The 14,112-nt window shown below is 48.6% G+C and overlaps 1 protein-coding gene across 1 annotated transcript in view; it reads right to left on the bottom strand.

The window, feature by feature from the left end:
* Positions 1-13,819, bottom strand: part of CDH4 (cadherin 4) — a 964,675-nt gene extending 950,856 nt beyond the window's left edge. Inside the window, exon 1 of the mRNA XM_069650710.1 lies at positions 13,611-13,819. Coding sequence (XP_069506811.1) covers positions 13,611-13,682 — 72 coding nt within the window. The 5' untranslated portion in view covers positions 13,683-13,819. The remainder of the gene's footprint in view (positions 1-13,610) is intronic.
* Between the last annotated feature and the right edge of the window lie 293 nt (positions 13,820-14,112).

The following is a 14,112-nucleotide window of genomic DNA, read 5'->3' as shown; positions in this document are numbered from 1 at the left end:
CAGAGTGAACACCAATTACAGCTCTGTCGTGCCTACTAAGTGCCAGGAACCCTACAAGGAGAATTCATTTGATCTGGAAAAACACAGGATTTGGAAATGTTAAGGTCACCGGAGCCTGCCCAGCACACAGCCGAAGGGCACAGGTCTCAGAGAACGCTGTCTGCAGTCTCGCAGAACATCAGGGGCAACGCTCTTGTTTTGCACACATGAGCCCCTAAAAGCTCAGAGCATCAGTGCACCTGACAGCAAGCTTGCAAGCCAGGAACTCAGGTGGGATGCACTTGCTGACAAGATACAGTGGTGCACATGCAGAGCCCTGACCTTTCCCTGTGGGATGTCATCTGGTCCTGGTTTTATTCTTTGCATTCTGGGATTTGATGTCTTGCCTTCCCCATTGTAAATACAGGACTACAAGTCCCAGAATGGTGTATGACCTACTCACGCATGAATCAGGGGAACTTGAGGGACCTGCAGAGCTCTCAGGTTTCCCAGCTCCATGCGCAGGAGACATCCAGTCCCGTTTTCTTTCTTGGAATGCTTCAATTTGTAGTCCCAAATTTCAAACGAAAGAGAGAAAAGTATGAATATTTAACATGAGAAAGACAAGACTACAAATCCCAGAATTCCAAGAAAAGAATGGGACTGGGTGGCTTTCTCATGCATTGAACTGGGCAACGTGAGCGCTCTGTTTTCAGTGAAGGTGCAGAACACTATTTGTAATTGGCTACACGCATTCCTTCCTATCAAAGCAGCCCCAGATCATCCCCTTTCCCTGAGCGTTTTTCGATCTGGTTTTCCTGCCATGCCCGAGGCTTTATTTTTATTTTATTTTATTTTTTGCATTTTTAAAGCGCTCACACAGCCCGCGGGCATCGAGGCGCTGTTAAGGGAATTGTTTGTTTTAGTTGCGTAGTTTTTTTGTCTTAGTTGCGTATTTATAACGCGCTTAAACACACAGAGGTTTACAAGCGCGGACCTGGGGATCGAACCTGTGTTGTCTCGTGTCGTCTTGCTTTCACTTGTATGGTCTATTTCTATATCCAGCATAATGAAGCTCTAATTGCCTCTTTTGCCTTTTCTTTCTACTCTTATGCGGGCAACACCCAGGTCCTGTTTCAGTTAAAACGAGTCTGGCTGTCGTTGATGTTGGCCTTCAGTGTAGTCTGGATGCTAGAACCAGGGCTACTCGAAAAGACCCCAGGACATTTAATGTCTACCAACTCGCTTTGGGCCATCTCAGAGCCCCATCCTCTCAGATGAAAGGGGAGATTCTGGACGCAAATCTATCCCTGATTGCTCAAGCTACGCTTGCAGCCGCTCTACAGTGATCTTTACATTTGACTCTTTGAAGTAGGGTTGTTGTAACACTCTTTCTGTCTGGATTACGCAAAGACCGACCATTTGTTTAAACTGCGGAGCGTACGTGATTGCCTCAGGTGTATTATGATCTCAGTGGCCAGAATCTTATTCTGGGTGATTTGACAGGCACATGTCTCCATCACCTGTGGTCCTCAGTCCTGAAAGCCATGTTCATCTGCTTTCTTCACTCCAGACTCTGCAGCTTGCCCACCGATTGGCTACTCTATGAGTAAGGAGGGCAGGCTAACGACTCAGAGCCATTTCCTTTGTCGCCGCCACTCGATGGACTTCCCTGCGTCCATTCAGAGGGCTTGGAGAAATCTTCCGTTCTGCAGGGAGCTGAAGATCTGGGGAGTTCTCATGGTCCCCATTTCTCTGCTTTTGCCCAATGTTATTGCACGTAAAGTCTTTTCTCCATTGGGGCTTAGCGCCAAGAGGCCGAGTATGTTGTAGTCGTGTCCTTCCATTACCCACTAGCTGTGTCTAGCACCTGTAACCTCTGGATTTGCAGGCCATTGGCTTCCCAAATAATCTGTTCGCACTCAGATATTGCAGGACAAAGGCCTTTGGGATTGTATCCACTGTCTACTTAAGAATTCAAAATAAGCCGGTATGGGCTGGATACTCACCCAACCCCGGCACCACAAACAGAAGGTTTCATTTGGAACATATCCAGAGCTCATAGGTGCCCTTGAGGCAACCTCAAGAAACTCCAGAACATCAAACGCTCAACAGGGAGATCTTGTGCTACTGCAATCGTAATTGCCCTGGCACTGCAACGTCATATGTCCCCGGCGGAGTTGGTTTTATTCCATTTTCTTCCCTAACTGGAGAAATGCATGCTCAAAAAAACACAAATCCCAAATAATGAGGTCCTTGTCATGTACTGTAGAAGTGCCTCTCTCCGGTGGAAACCCAGCAGAGGTAGGTGAAAGTAGGTCACTGATTTTGCATGCGTGTATTTACTCTTGCATTCAAGCACTTGGCCCAGAAGCAACGTGATGTGTTTTATCCTGGTTTCTGCCAACAATTTTGACAAGATGAAGAAAAACATAAATGTATATCTTTACTTTGTGTCCTTCCATCCACTACAATCTATTACTTTATGAGGTAATACAAAGGCAGGTTTCTTAAAAGACACCAGAAGGAAGGGGGAGAAAAGAGATCTATGTGATCACTGCACGCCGTGTAATAATCACACTCTCCCGCATTCTCCTTACCCCCCTCACGCGTACCCATATATACCCCTGGGGGCCTACTTACCCTTTTTCCTATTCCTCACCTCCCCCGTTACCATGCGTCGCAAGTTCCATTTCCCTACAGTGGGACGGAACCGCTTCCGCAGGGTCCTTTTTTTTGTTTATCTTCATTATCCACCCGACTTCATGTATTGGAAGCGGGCGACACACCCGCAACCCCTGGGCCTATTGTACCATTCAAGGAGAGCGTGGGACAACCCCGCAACCCCTGGGCCTATTGTACCATTCAAGGAGAGCGTGGGACAACCCCGTAACCCCCGGGCCTATTGTACCATTCAAGGAGAGCGTGGGACAACCCCGCAACCCCTGGGCCTATTGTACCATTCAAGGAGAGCGTGGGACAACCCCGTAACCCCCGGGCCTATTGTACCATTCAAGGAGAGCGTGGGACAACCCCGTAACCCCCGGGCCTATTGTACCATTCAAGGAGAGCGTGGGACAACCCCGTAACCCCCGGGCCTATTGTACCATTCAAGGAGAGCGTGGGACAACCCCGTAACCCCCGGGCCTATTGTTCCATTCAAGGAGAGCGTGGGACAACCCCGTAACCCCCGGGCCTATTGTACCATTCAAGGAGAGCGTGGGACAACCCCGTAACCCCCGGGCCTATTGTACCATTCAAGGAGAGCGTGGGACAACCCCGCAACCCCCGGGCCTATTGTACCATTCAAGGATAGCGTTGGACAACCCCGCAACCCCTGGGCCTATTGTACCATTCAAGGAGAGCGTGGGACAACCCCGCAACCCCTGGGCCTATTGTACCATTCAAGGAGAGCGTGGGACAACCCCGTAACCCCCGGGCCTATTGTACCATTCAAGGAGAGCGTGGGACAACCCCGTAACCCCCGGGCCTATTGTTCCATTCAAGGAGAGCGTGGGACAACCCCGTAACCCCCGGGCCTATTGTACCATTCAAGGAGAGCGTGGGACAACCCCGTAACCCCTGCACCTCTTGTTCGGTATAATCGGATTCAGCATTTTCGTACACGCCGAATGTGCAGTAAAAGCGTATTCTGCATTTTGTATTCGTAATTTTCAAGCGATACCGGAGAAAAGGCCAGGTGTTGGGGGTGGGGGGTTGCCGATCCCTTGAAGACTCCCCAGACTGCTAAACAGTTAATTGTAGAATCAATGGCCACCCCCACGTCTCGGGTGGTGGCTGTAATCAAGAACCTCGCAGCAGTAATGCAAGATGGCCGCTGTTTAAGTGCAATTCTCTAGTGATTTCAGCCTCACTCTGTCAGGCAATCTGAGGTTTCACTAATGTAATGATACAAACCAGTCTAGCATCCGTCATACTATACTGTTCAGAATTCTTTCTCAGAACACATTAGGCTTCAATATCTAAGCAAGCATTAGGTCTGTATTAGTGACTGTCAATGTACGAAGATCTCTCATTGCTTAACAGTTTTAATGTGCTCACACACTAACATCAGCGCACACTTACACTCTATGGCCTCATTACGACCCTGGTGGTATGGGGTTAACGGCGCCGTAAAAGGTGCCGGCGCCGTCAACCCCGTACCGCCTCATTACGAGTTCCCCTCGCGGGACCCGGTAAGCACGCCTGGGAAAACCAGGCGTGCTTACCGGGTCCCGCGAGGGGAAGAGGGAGCAAACAATGGGCCAACTCGTAATGGCCCGTTGTTTGCTCCCTCTCCCATTCCCATTCAACCCTATGGGGGCTGAAATGGGAATGGGGAAGGACCGTGTCTGGGTCCTTGGAGGGAGGAATTACCGGGCCTTCCGAACTCGGAATGGCCCGGTAATTCCTCATTCCGAGGATCCGGACCCGGACGCGATTTCGGCGGCAGCCATGCCGCCAATAGGGGCATGGCTACCGCCAAACTCGTAATGAGGCTGTATGTGTATGTTTTAAAACCTTGAAGAAGTGCCCTTGCAGCAAAACACGTTGGCTGTTTTTCATCACTTCAATAAATACCTCTACCTGATAAACCAATGGGTGGATATCATATGTTGCACTATGAAATGCATCATATTACTGAGCAATGATGCTGAACAGTACAGCGTGAAGGATACAGACGTCTTTGTTATGACATATACAGAGCCTATCTCATATGTCCTTGTGCATGATGAGATGCTAGCAGACATCTCAGATCTGGCTCCATGGACGAAATTGCACTCTTTAGAAGCAACTCTGCTTGTTAACAAGAATGAGAAGGCAGCGCGACCCAGCTCTTCTGCCATCTAGTTTGCCATGCATTCGTCTAGTCACGCAGCCAGCAGTGCCCAAGTCCATGACAAGCAGCGGCATGACAAGAGCCACCAGAGCGGATGAATGCTTGCAAGAGGCGGTGAGGTGCCTGTGGTGCTTACGGTGGAAGGACTTCATAACCAGTCAAATCACACAAACGTGGCTCTACATATCCTCCAGGGATTGTGGCGTGTGTGCACCGAACTGTCCACATCGGAGCAAGACCTCCCATCAGCAGTGGTGACGGCACTTGCCTGCATTTGGACACTAAGGGGCCACCAAAACAAAGGGCTTTGCATAAATGTGTGGTTTCCTTTTCTAGAGGCGGTGGTTGACAACATGATGCAGGGGTGCCGATGGTTCCTGGCCACAGCAACCAGAAAGAGACAGCCACTCATTGACTCCCTGGCAAAGAGCAGGTCACAATGGCTGTGCATAGCTAGGGGTTTTGCCACCACCATGAACGATCAACCCCTCTTGGTCCTGATCAATGACTATTACACATACCCCACGGTGGTATATGTCTCATCCAACGTGGCTCGTGCAATGATTCTGGTCTTTAAAAAGAAGTTTTCTGTCCGGGGCATACCAGGGAATACGGTACCCACCATAAACAAACTACACCGCGCTGGAGATGGGCCAATGGGGAAGCAGAGAGATGTGCCAGGATCCAGAACAAAGTATTTTGGATTGCACGTGAGCAAGGAGGTTTACCACCCTGTGCCTCATGCAAGTTCCTCATGGCACCTCACACTTCCGCTTGCTACTCTCATGAAGGAGCTCTAGTTGACATGCTTTTTCAGGTCATCAGTACAAGGCACCATTGTGCGGCACTTCAAACATAGGTGGAGCATAACCAAAAGGATACTATTCAACACTGGAACGGAGAATAGGAGCACAGAGGTTGTAGGCGCCGCCCTAATACAGAACCGACGTCCAAACCATGAGCTATGTCTACTGTTTGAGATGCAAACATATGAAGTGATTGGCACAAAGATTTTGATGGTCAAAGCCAACACTGGGCAAAAGAGCAATGCCACAGACAGCAGCTGGTTCAAGAAGATACGCCCTACCATGCCAAGAAGGCCAGTGTAGCGAGAGAAACCATCACAGATGTATCTACATAGAATAACAGAAGATACGACCTATCCTGAGGACATTAGAGATGTTTCTCTAACCCCACTGGAGACAGGGGTTAGAGGTCTTGAAAGAGATGTTACCATCGAGGTTCACCGGAGCCGTACAAGGGCCAACCAAAGTCCCCGGCAAGACTCAAGGACTATGGGCCTCATTACACATAGTGCGGTAAGGGTTTAGCGGTACCGGTAAGGACACCGGTACCGGTAAACCCTTACCGCCTTACTACGAGGTCCCTTTGCGGGTTGGTAGTTTAACGCCTGCTTTTTAGCAGGCGTTAAAAACCAACCCGCAAAGGGACCACCCTTTGCGGGTTGGTATTTTAATGCCTGCTTTTTAGCAGGCGTTAAAAACCAACCCGCAAAGGGACCAGGGTGCTAATTACGGTACCGCAATTTGCGGCACCGTAATTAGCGCCTTCCCCATTCCCATAGAGCCCTATGGGGCAAAAATGAGAATGGGGAAGGGCAATGGAGGAAGGCGGAATTACCGCCTTCCCAACCTTGGAATAGGGCGGCAATTCCCCTTTCCTCCAAGGCGGTACCGGTAAATTACCGGCATGAACCATGGTGCTAATAGCACCATGGTTTACCGCACTATGGGCCTCATTACGACCCAGGCGGTAAGTTACCGCCTGGGCCGTGACTTTACCACCATGGCGTAAACTACGTTTACGCCATGGTGGTAGGCGGACTTACCGCCCCATTCCGAGGTCGGCGGGGCGGTAAGTCCCCAATCCCCATTTACCCTTCCCCATTTTTGCCCCATAGGGCATAATGGGAGTGGGGAAGGCGTTAATTACGCCACCGTAAATTACGGTGGCGTAATTAACTCCATGGTCCCTTAGCGCCATGGAATGTAACACCTGCTAAAAGCAGGTGTTAAATCCGCCATGGCGCTAAGGGACCTCGTACTCAGGCGGTAAGGGTCGGCGCTGTTTACGACGCCGTAAACCCCTTACCGCCTGAGTCGTAATGAGGCCCTACGTGTAATGAGGCCCTATATGCTTGATGGGTGACGGCATCACGACCATTATTGAACATCACATAACTTGGGGATGGATGTTATGATGCAAACATGCAGATTTCATAAAAGAAGAGGAGTTGACATGATGATGCCAGTCTACTAAAGAGTGTGGGTGTGTAAGTGTGTGGCCCAGGCACACCGCTGCCCTGGCTTCATGTATGCTGGTGGAGTAGGTCTTCAGGGCAGAGCTTATGAGCGGAAGCCCCTGACAGAACTGCACACCTGGCCACAACAGTGGCAGTGAAACACTGGAGACTGAGAAGGACACAAGCAGCGCACGAGTAGACAACCTAGGGTCGCCATGAGCATCACACCCCAACCAACTAAAGAAAGCCCAGTAAGCACATGAGCTGCCCGTTAGCTGGCCCATCTTTCCTGGCATGCATACATACATACAAGCAGATGTGCTGTGTCTTCTTCGTGTCTGCCAGGTGCAAGCTGGGTCATATAGGAGACACAGCCAATGAGCGGAGGAAGACGTGCAGTGGAATTCAGGAGGTGTGACAAGAACGACTGAAGGTCATAGACTTACGACGTGTGGAGACCTTTCCGTGCCAAGGTGGCGTAAAAAGACCAGCAATTAATGGTGCAATCTGGACACGGAATTGTTCAAAAGCACCGGCCTACGCCTAAAGGATCCTTTGCCGTCAGAGCTTAATGGAAAGTAATCTAACAAAGATCCCTGCAAATTATAGTGCGTGCATTGCGGACCTGGTAGAAATGGCAGAAGAGTAGAACATTTCAAAGCGAATGCATTGTAGATACTTGCATTAGGAACAGACCTAGAAGGGCCTTTTGAGGAATTTCCCAGCAATTGATTTAAGGAACGGTATATATGACCTAGATCTGTCCCAGGATCCAATGAGCAGACCTAAAAGGCTTTCATGGCAACATCAGACAGGATTTATTTCTTTTATTGTTCAATCACAACGCGTCGCTTAATACCAGCGAGTGGTTTCTAAGCGCGGGAGCGGGATTCGAACCTGCGGTGCTCCTCGTTGCCTTACATCCAAGCCGAATGCCTTGCCCCTGAACTATCCTTAGTCCCGGCAATGGGATTTACACATCAAGCAGCTGCCCTGTGGAATGACCGGACAGTTTGTGGTGGCATTGAGACAGCTGGCGGCCATGTGTAAACCTGAACAGTTTTAATGACCAAATTTGCAAGACCAACTTATGATTTATGCATACACTAGTAGGTTGCACTGAAGGTCACGTCATCCCTATTTCCAATGCAATGCCCTGTGTTAAGCAAAGTGAAGGTTGGATTCCTGGGCCTTGGTTTGTATGATATTTCATACAAAGTGAGGGAGAAACAATATGTGAATCTAGTGTGGCTACAGAACCACGTGACTACTTTCAAGGCCTGCACCACTACAAGCAAGATCTGGATGGGGTTTGGAAGAATTGTGTCAGGGTTTGTACAATGAAACTGGGGAAACATCCAGAACAGTGGAATGCCTTTTGTGGATGAGGGGGGGGGGGGGCTGAACACTGCACATAGAACACGACACAGGCTGACACTGTGCCACAAAACAGAACTGTCCAGGCAGGGTGGGAGGTCACAAGAGTGGCCATTTCACTAAGTGAGTATGGTGTTGCTAGATAACATCACGCCTGCACACCTACCAGAATCAGGGGGAGATTCGGGGCTCTCCAAACCTTTAGATGTGCGCTATGTTTACAATTCTTAAATCGGTTCATAAATCAGTCTACTGGCTTCAGGGCCTTCCGACTTTCTGAATCTAATATGCAACATATCCAGGCCAATGAAGGAAGTTCTGCACTTCCAGGAGAGGGCACTGCCATATGCAAAGCATAACGCAACTCATACCCTGCTGCTGGGCCATGCCCATCATTTCCCACAAGGCAGAGGTGGGCACATGCATGTTTCATGGTGAGGCGGACCACTCCACTGTGTGCTGACTGGGAACAATACACGCTATTCAGTAAGCACAGAGAACTGGGTGCAAGGTTTCGACTACATCGTGCCCAGAGAATAATGGGGCCAATTTGTATAATAACATACGTGCAAACTCATTGCTACCTCCCTATTCTCTGTTCAGCGGTAAAGAGCACATATGCATGGTGGGAACGTGACTATGGGCTTGGCGCTACCTTGGCACAGAGGCATGGCAGTACATGGTGCGCTGTGGCAAGTAAATCCAGGGCCCTGAGAATTTAAGAGAAAAACAATGCTGTGATTAGGAAAGTGATGATGGCAACCCCGCACTTCAGAAGGTAAGAACCAGCACAAGCTAGAAGTGTCTCTATTGTCAGTAGATTGGGGAGAAAAGAGCTTGATTACAAGGCCGTTAACTTTAGCACAGAGCACACCAAAACACCATGGTAGGTTGGCACTAATATCTACGAGTGTCCAAAAAGTCAGACGCAGGGGTAATGAGGAATATTTTGTAATTTGAATTGGTTATTTATAAAGAGAGAGAGAGAGAGAGAGAGAGAGAGAGAAAGAGAGAGAGAGAGAGAGAGAGAGAGCTACTTCTCTGCAGGATTACTGGGATGAGTAATCAATACAGCTCCTACTCAGTCCCACACTACTCCTAAACCAGCAGTGAGGTCATTCATAAAGGTGCAAAGGCACAGCAGGAACGGTGCATCTCTTCTCAACTCTTTAAAGTAGCGTGGGCCGAGGGCAGGCTATACTCTTCAGGAGGGATGTGAGCCAGCACACAAGCAGTGCACACTACAATACTACTGTGGTATCAAAATAAAAGTTACTTCCAGTCAGAGTTATATGAAAATAGGAATCTCTCAGTAAACTAAAAATAGACACAAATAATAAAAACACAAATGACCCATCCCTGCAAAAGAAAAACAGAGAATGCAGATTTTGCAATAAAGGCGCAATTTCGGCTTCAAGGTAGGAGTAGTCAGGCTAGAGGATTCATCAGCAAATGTTCCAGTTGAAAGTATTGTCTCAAAAAGGTAATTAGTGGGGCCTTAAATGTCGCCCCGGGCCTTTTAAGCAGGCCAAGGGGACGGAACAATGACCAGGTCCTTTATTTGTGCTTTGCATGCTTTTCAGCATTGAATCAAGATTCCGGATCAAGTCGGAGAGTGGGAAACAACAAGGTGGTGTGGATTAGCTGCAGTGATGGCTTACGAGTTAGGGACACTGGTAAACGGCAGGTGGCATCGGGTCAGCGTTGCTGGAAGACTCTTCAGCCTCCGATGCATACAAGCAAAGACACGGGCGACGGCTTGGGTCGCAAATAATTTGACAATCAGGCACGTGGTGTCAAGCTGGGGTTACAAAGAAGCTAAGTGGCTCTCAGACGTGCAGACAATAAAGCATCAAGCAAACCTTGGAAATTCCCCAGAAAGGCGAGGGCTGAGGTGGAAAAGGACTCTGGCAGTTCCCTTACAGCAGCTTGGGCAGCGTTGAAGGTGCCCAAACCGGCATCAAAGTGCTTTAGAAGATGCAAGGAGAGCCTGGGGTTGTTTCATGGTTCTGTGGCTGGGGCACCCTCTTCAGGGTATCCAGGAGCAATCTGGACCCTTTAGTCTCGCTTCCCAGGGAGGAGGTTTGGTAAAGAACACCTGCAGCATCCGATACCTCTAATGAGCAGCTTCTTCAGTCCCATTGGCCTCAGCTTGCAGGCGGCTTTGTTACAACAGCAGGCCGACCCCAATGTTCCTCTAGGGTGGTTGATGGCTCTGAAGTATTGTTCTTCACCGCTATGGAAGAGGACGTTGGGGCAGGTTGTACCCCTAATGTAATCCTTCCTCAGTAGTCCAAAGATTAAGGAGTTGGGGCTCACTCCAATAAATAGGGGTTCTTCTACGATGGATGGGGCCCCTCTAGACTTCGGTAAGTGGTCTAACCCTGGCCGCTGTTTCAGAATCTTTTGCCTGTTGATATAATGCCCAGAGTGCTTTGTCTGCAGGAAGTGCGGTAGGTTTACAGGAGGTTTGGGATCCCTAGAAAGTCCAGAAATGCTGTAACCCTTCCCTTATTCAAAGGTTTTCTACTGAGCTACTCTACTCTGCCCCTTCCGCTGTCCGCCTACATCACAGAGTCTCTGTTAATTACCACAAATGGTGTGATTTCCTTTGGCTTGGCAGGGCCTGGCCACTGATGAAGCACTGGACCTCTATCTGGACTGTGGTGGCAGTTCCTGTCTTCCTGGGCGGGAACCCTTTCTGAGGGAAGACAACAGACTTTAAAGGTGGCAGAGTCCAAATGGTCTGTTTTGGGTCAAAGACAGACCTACAGAGTGAATGCACGGAAGGCATTGACAGGAAGGACACTTCAGCACAAGCTAACAATAATAAAAAAAAACAAAAGTGTTTGGCCAGTATATTTGTGGAGTCCCAGAGAACACCATGTCATAACCAGCTATGGCTTATATTTCGTTTGTTATCTGCTACCAGGTTCTGGGGTCGACAATTATATGATTTCATTGAGATGCAGGGCTACCCAAAAATAAAAGGCAGCTACTGGCTGCTGGACATTGGCCCCAACAGCCACACCAGGAAGGTACATTTCACCTGGTGACTGTGATGTTGACAACCGCAAGGAAGCTGCTGAGAGGTGTCAGTAGACAGGCCCCGCAGATGTACATGTGTGCGCTATGCTTTTTAGAATTGAGTATTATAAAAGGGGGATGGTCTGATTAGCAAGTGATTAGCAAGCGACAATTTCAGAGACAGAGCTACCTAAAAAGCAAAAACGCTGCTGCTATTCCGCCCTCACAGATGGCATTCTGTTGCTGTGTGTGTGTGTGCGCGTGCGCTCACACGCGCTCCATAGCATTTATGAGTTGTTGTCCAATGAAGAATAAAGGGTTAGAATGGAGAAGGAATTGGGTTCAGTTCACAAGGCAAACATCAAGAATACTGAGCCGGGTCCCAGTCATTTCAGTAAGAGAACGTGGACCTTGGCATTTGTTCGGTAATGCTGCTTAGAAGTGACAAGTGTAATCCAATAATGTTAGTTTGTGTATCCTGGTATGTACTTGACCAAGTGGAAATTGAGGGCTTTTGTGTGGCCTGGGAATTAATATTGTATATGGAGATAATGGCGAGATATACAGGCTATGCAGGAGAAAATGGGCCTCATTACACGGAAGGCGTTAGCCATGGCGCTGTTAGCGCCATGGCTACCCACTTACGGGCGTCGGAGGCCGGGTTCCCGGAATAGGGACTTATTGGCCTACTCCGACCTTTGCGGGACCGGTAAATCCGGGGAACCATTCCCCATTCCCATTTGAGCCCCCATAGGACTCAATGGGAATGGGGAAGGAGCAAATAACGGTACCGCAATTTGCGGTACCATTATTTGCACTGAGGTCCCTCAGCGGGTCCTGTCCTTAACGTGTGGTCTGACCATACGTTAAGGACGGGACCCGCTGAGGGACCTCGTAGTAGGGCGGTGGGGATTACCGGCACCGGTGCCCTTACCGGTGCCGGTAATCCCCTACCGCGTTCCGTGTAATGAGGCCCAATGTTTTTTAAAATAGTGTACGCAAGGCTGAATGGGGACATTACCTCAAGGTCATGGTCACACTTAGGTAGCTATTTTATTGGACCAATTAATGTTTAAGCAGAAAAATGTATGTTTGCAATTCTGTTGGCAGACCACTATAGCGAATAGCCGTAGGTCAACTTTGCAAGAACACCAACTGCAGAAAACCATCCGTTTCTTTACAGCATGTGCAAAGAAAGGTTACACTGACTTGTCAGAAAAGGAGAGCAATTTGTCTTCTATGAAATGACTGTTTCTTTGCAATCGAGTGGCATTAAGAACAGGAGGATGGCATTGTATGACCTGAAGGGACACTTCCATGTAGAGAGGGCAAATTATATTATACAACAGCGCTTGTACCTCTCAGTGAAAATAGCAATGTCGATCCATGATGCTGTCAGGGGGAAACTAGGGTTTTATAGGACCTAATACTGTGACAAGTGTTTCACCTTTTCAGTTGTTGAGGGAAAGGTCTGGTGGGATGTTATTGACATGGATTTGATGGATTTCGAACATGATTTGGTGGTCGCATATAGAAAAATCAGGATGTGTGAGGGATGTCAACATGTTTCAAGGACTAGAAAAATACATAACTATTGCTAGTGTGGGAAGGTGACAAACGACATTCAAGTGGCTTGTGCTGTGAAGAAGACAGAGCTGGCTTGGATTGAAAAGAATGGATTGTCTCAATAGGGAAAGCAGAGCGAGCAAATGGGTATGAGTGTTGCTTAAGTGTTGTGGTTGGCATGAACGTTGAAGATTTGGAGGCAGCGCAGTAATCACCCGGCGGATGGGGATGGCCAACGAGTAGCGGAGTTACTCAGAAGCTGGGATGGGCATTGTGAAGTTGGATTGAAGTCTGTCTTGGAGAGATCTGACGGGGAAGTTACACACTAAGCAACATTTTGGTCATAGATTCCTGTCTGTAAAGCAACAGGGCCGCCATATTGCTCCGTAGATTGCTTCCTAGGGATGTCCTTCTTTAGAGTTCTGTTATTGAGGAAGAGGTGCTAGGTTTGGCTCTGAGTGGTCAGAACAGCTGGGATTATTCTGTTGAATATATTGCAATTGCCTGGTCATTGCTGCATAACGCAACAGAGACTTATACAAAATAAATCACCATTACCTTGTGGGCACTGTGGTCCGACTTCCTCTCATCCACCAATAGTTGAATGGCAACCTCCCACTTCTCAGGCATCTGGGGGTCTTGTGCGGCCACCACAAACCCCGCCTGCCTGGAATGGACGCGAACCCGGTGGGCCGCGTACACCGTGCCGTCTGGGCCCACCTTGAAGTCGGCGTTGTTGGTCTCGAACCCGACACCGATGGTGGCGTTGCAGCCATCAAAACTCACTGGAAGAGGAGGCAGAGAAGGGAGTGTTACGTTTCGTACCGGCTCGTACAACCAATGAAATGCAAGCATGACATTTCTGGCAGTGATGTGATATTTGAAAAAAACAATAACACAAGTTATTTCAGTGTTCCCAAATACCACCGAGACGGGCTACACTGATGTACTTCATTTCATTTTTTATTTTTATTCATTTATTTATTTTATAATTCACATTGCTAAATTCTTTTTGGGACGTTTCATGAGATATGAGACGCAGCTGCTCTCCAGTTCTTCA

This window comes from Ambystoma mexicanum, chromosome 3p (genome assembly GCF_040938575.1).
Source record: "Ambystoma mexicanum isolate Mex_15411 chromosome 3p, UKY_AmexF1_1, whole genome shotgun sequence".
Lineage (NCBI taxonomy): Eukaryota > Metazoa > Chordata > Amphibia > Caudata > Ambystomatidae > Ambystoma > Ambystoma mexicanum.
The sequence above is the reverse complement of the archived record's forward strand: the minus strand, read 5'-3'. Positions and strand labels throughout refer to the sequence as shown.